The sequence below is a fragment of the Borostomias antarcticus genome, assembly GCF_949987555.1.
Source record: "Borostomias antarcticus genome assembly, contig: scaffold_264, whole genome shotgun sequence".
NCBI classification, from domain to species: Eukaryota; Metazoa; Chordata; class Actinopteri; order Stomiiformes; family Stomiidae; genus Borostomias; species Borostomias antarcticus.
This window is the reverse complement of record NW_028176725.1, coordinates 2,501-7,079: the sequence shown is the minus strand read 5'-3', so window position 1 is coordinate 7,079 and position 4,579 is coordinate 2,501. Positions and strand designations below refer to the sequence as shown.

At 48.0% G+C, this 4,579-nt stretch overlaps 1 protein-coding gene across 1 annotated transcript in view; it reads right to left on the bottom strand.

Annotated features, from left to right (window-relative positions):
- Window positions 1-208: 208 nt before the first annotated feature.
- Window positions 209-4,579, bottom strand: part of tmem176 (transmembrane protein 176) — a 5,465-nt gene continuing 1,094 nt past the window's right edge. Inside the window, exons 3-7 of the mRNA XM_084462194.1 lie at window positions 4,543-4,579; window positions 3,716-3,772; window positions 3,407-3,565; window positions 1,439-1,555; window positions 209-916 (exon numbers count right to left, since the gene is read on the bottom strand). The exon at window positions 4,543-4,579 is cut by the window's right edge and continues 74 nt beyond it. Coding sequence (XP_084318320.1) covers window positions 857-916; window positions 1,439-1,555; window positions 3,407-3,565; window positions 3,716-3,772; window positions 4,543-4,579 — 430 coding nt within the window. The 3' untranslated portion in view covers window positions 209-856. The remainder of the gene's footprint in view (window positions 917-1,438; window positions 1,556-3,406; window positions 3,566-3,715; window positions 3,773-4,542) is intronic.

Genomic DNA, 4,579 nt, shown 5'->3' with positions numbered 1-4,579 from the left:
CAACTCCCACTCCAGGAAGAGTGTGCTCCTCCCCTCCCACTACTTCCTCTGTGGATTTAAAATCGTGGGACGGAGCTTAGAAACCCATGTAGGAAAACGGAGAAGAGAGTTGTCCTGCTACGAGCTAAACCTGTGAGGAACAGAGACGAACAGGACTCATATCTGAGATATTCATCTGGACGGACAATAATGTTGATATACATTCGATTTTATTTAGGTGAATATGTAAGAAACGTAAAAATACAAGTTGCAGTTGTTCATGTGGAGAATGTAAGGTGGCGAACAACTCAGGTGCAAAGAGAAGCCAGTACTGAGCAGACAGGCAACGGTGGCTGTGCACCCAGAAATATGCTGATAAGAGTTGTTTTCACTATAAATGGATGCTGTTCTAAATGTACCTTTGTATTATTAAACCTCCAGTTCTCTGGGGATTCAACTACCTGCATTAAAAATCACTCAAAAGGGTGTTATTCTCCGGGGCGTTTTTTTTTTTGGGGGGGGGGGGGGGGGGGTCACCAACTAGGCCAAACAAACCCAGAGGAACATCTTGAGGTCCGCATTTATCTTCTTGAAGGCCTACAAATCGGTACAACTTGAAAGTGTTAGTGAGCACTGCATTGTAGCTGACACTGTGCATAATAATGAGATTGTGTCCACAGAGGAAGCCCATGTTATTATGGGATGGCCCTCGGCGGCACAGGCGAACGTGTGGGAGGGGCGTCGTCTGAACGGGATCGTTGGGATGACCTGCAGCATGCTGGGGGTCAGTGGCAGTTCAGGGGTCAGGTGGATCTACCCAGGTCACAGGAAATGGTCACTGGTCTTTATGGGAGGGACCAGCCACAGCTGTGATTGGTCAGTTGAGGTCGGGGATCGTGTCCGTTGTGGGAGTCTCAGGAACACCTTGACTGAGAGACTGGAATGGAGAGAGAGGGGGAGAGAGAGAGAGGGAGGAGAGAGAGAGGGAGAGAGGAGAGAGAGAGGGAGAGAGAGAGAGAGGAGAGAGAGAGGGAGAGAGGAGAGAGAGAGGAGAGAGAGGGAGAGAGAGGAGAGAGAGAGAGAGAGAGAGGGAGGGAGAGAGAGGAGAGAGGAGAGAGAGAGAGAGAGAGGAGAGAGAGAGAGAGGAGAGAGAGAGAGAGAGAGAGGAGAGAGAGAGGGAGAGAGGAGAGAGAGAGAGGAGAGAGAGAGAGGAGAGAGAGAGAGAGGGAGGGAGAGAGAGGAGAGAGAGAGGGAGAGAGAGGAGAGAGAGAGGGAGAGAGAGGAGAGAGAGAGACAGAGAGAGGGAGGGAGAGAGACAGAGAGAGAGAGAGAAGAGAGGGAGAGAGAGACAGAGGGAGGGAGAGAGACAGAGAGACGGCATTAGAAAATGTTATGATTTCTTTGATGACAAGCCACAGTCATGGTGAAAACAGTAAGTAATACTCGTCTCTTCTCTTACAGTGTATTGTCCGAACCTCCTCCTCTCCTTGAAGAGGATGACGGAGAGAATGGAGCCCAGGGTGGTTTGGGTGAGGGTGAACAACAGGAGACACGACTTCACTCCTCTGCTCAAATCCTGGGGGTTTAAAAACGAGAGACCAGCTGAAGAACGGAGAGTCAAGAGAATCTGTTTAGCGTGACTGTGAACAACAGCGCCCCCTACCTCGACGTGAGAAAGAGGTCAGTCTAAAGACTCTTTCAGCGTGCGATGTATGTAATATTATTCCCTATGGACAATGTGTGTGTGTGTGTGTGTGTGTGTGTGTTTGTGCAATTGCCAACACCTGGGGATGAGTTCGCACATCTATTACAAATAGGTCTGTTGTTGGTGCTTCTTACATTTTGATGGGTGCTCCTAAATTTTTATTGGTGCTCTGAACTTTTTGAAGTAAAAAGGCTCATTTAGATCCCTGTGCGTCGGACATGTCCACGCCGTCTGGATGGCTGGTGGAATAGCAGCGTGTTCAATGCCAGCACAGGGCGGCGTGTGACAGACTGTAGCCTAATAAGCGAAGTGGTGATTCAATAATACCGCTAATAAGCATCCATCAGGACCGAGACCTCACGCCACAAAAGCAGTTTCTTCCCGATTGCTACCAGCTTCATCAACAAGGCCCCTGACGCGCTCTGACTCTGCACATGGCTCTTGGGTGCATTGTACATACTGTCGGATCTCACTGAGTTACATAGACACAACACACACATATTATCACATACATTAACACATTGCGCTTGATACCGATATACATTACACATCATTTTGTAATTGCCGTTGGCTCCCTGTGTTACTGTATACACTGCTCCAAAAAACTAAGGGAACACTCAAATCATCAATCATCATCGCGGATCATGGACGAAATATTCAAGTTGAAAATCTCTATGGCTGGATGAGATGATTAGGTGTTCCCCTTTTTTTTTAACAGTATATTTTCCACTGTCCTGTCTCTGCACTGTCATTTAAACTGACTGTCCTCTCTGGTCCCTGAACCCTCTCTGGTCCCTGAACCCTCTCTGGTCCCTGAACCCTCTCTGGTCCCTGAACCCTCTCTGGTCCCTGAACCCTGTCTGGTCCCTGAACCCTCTCTGGTCCCTGAACCCTCTCTGGTCCCTGAACCCTCTCTGGTCCCTGAACCCTCTCTGGTCCCTGAACCCTCTCTGGTCCCTGAACCCTGTCTGGTCCCTGAACCCTGTCTGGTCCCTGAACCCTCTCTGGTCCCTGAACCCTCTCTGGTCCCTGAACCCTGTCTGGTCCCTGAACCCTGTCTGGTCCCTGAACCCTCTCTGGTCCCTGAACCCTCTCTGGTCCCTGAACCCTGTCTGGTCCCTGAACCCTGTCTGGTCCTGAACCCTGTCTGTTGTTGTCTATCCATCAGTGTTATGCACCTACTGAACAGAACACATCTACATCTAGAACACGTCCTAGTATTCTATGTGTAACAACTTGTGAAGTCCAGAGACCTGTTCATGATCTTCTCCTCACACACCTGTTCATGATCTTCTCCTCACACACCTGCTCATGATCTTCTCCTCACACACCTGTTCATGATCTTCTCCTCACACACCTGTTCACGATCTTCTCCTCACACACCTGTTCACGATCTTCTCCTCACACACCTGTTCATGATCTTCTCCTCACACACCTGTTCATGATCTTCTCCTCACACACCTGTTCACTATCTTCTCCTCACACACCTGTTCATGATCTTCTCCTCACACACCTGTTCATGATCTTCTCCTCACACACCTGTTCATGATCTTCTCCTCACACACCTTTCCATGATCTTCTCCTCACACACCTGTTCATGCATCTTCTCCTCACACACCTGTTCATGATCTTCTCCTCACACACCTGTTCATGATCTTCTCCTCACACACCTGTTCATGATCTTCTCCTCACACACCTGTTCATGATCTTCTCCTCACACACCTGTTCATGCATCTTCTCCTCACAGAAATCCATGGTGGTGGTGGGGGTGCTGCAGTCTTCCGGCGATTGTCTGTCTCTGCGGAGGTCAACGACGTAGAAGACAAGGGCCAGGATGGACAACAAGATGGCTGCCAGGGTCACCAGCAGACACACACCCAGCTGGAGGAGGGAGAGAGAGGGGGAGGGAGAGAGGGGAGGGAGGGGAGAGAGGAAAGAAGAGGGCAGTCAAGTGCGAGAAGCTTTGATGTGTGTGTGTGTGTGTGTGTGTGTGTGTGTGTGTGTGTGTGTGTGTGTGTTTCTCAGACTCACTAATTTTATGCTGGTGTGTTTCTCCATCACTATGGCGACTGCTCCTGCTGCAATGAACTAGGTACAGCAGACAAACGATTAAAAACAACAAGTAGATTCATACCGAGTCATCTTCGTCCATGGTAGTGAGTTTGTGTGTGTGTGCGTTTTTGTGTGTGTGTGTGCGCGTGCATGCGTGCAAATGTGTGTGTCTGATTATTATAATAAATTTGTCTCTAGCTCCCATTCAAACCCCTCAAATTCTGGAAGGTGATACATTTTATAGAATAAAAGCAATTCTGCTTCATCTCTACATGTTCAGGTCAAGTTTGATAATCATTTAGTTTGATGAGATCTGTTCCACTTCTGAAACTTTGCACGGTCCACGAGTCACACAAACACGGCCATTCATTCTTTTCTTTCATTATCTTTCTTAGAATCTGCATAGCCAGACCTAACGTTATCTCCACACTACAGCATCTAACGTAACTTATTACATGGCACTCTGAAATACTTGATTGTGATTACTGATTAGTGTAACGTTATGTTCCTCTGGGAGTGAAGATCTTGACTGAAACAGTGCTTTCTCTGGCATTTTGGCAACCAATACGTTGTGTTGTTGCAGTTCTTATCTTTGGACACTAGATGGGGGAAATAATCCACATATTACATATTCTACCTTTAACTATTTTGTTTGTTGATCTTAGTTGCATCTCGCCATCATTGTAACCCTCAATGGTTTCTTCAAAGATTTTAAAGAAATGTTTAAATAGACAAAAGTTTGAATGGAAAAAGTGCGTGTGTGTGTGTGGGGGGGGGGGGGGGGCGTGTGTGCGCACGCGCTTTACCGACAGACCGCTCCACCAGGGCACACCAAAGTTGACG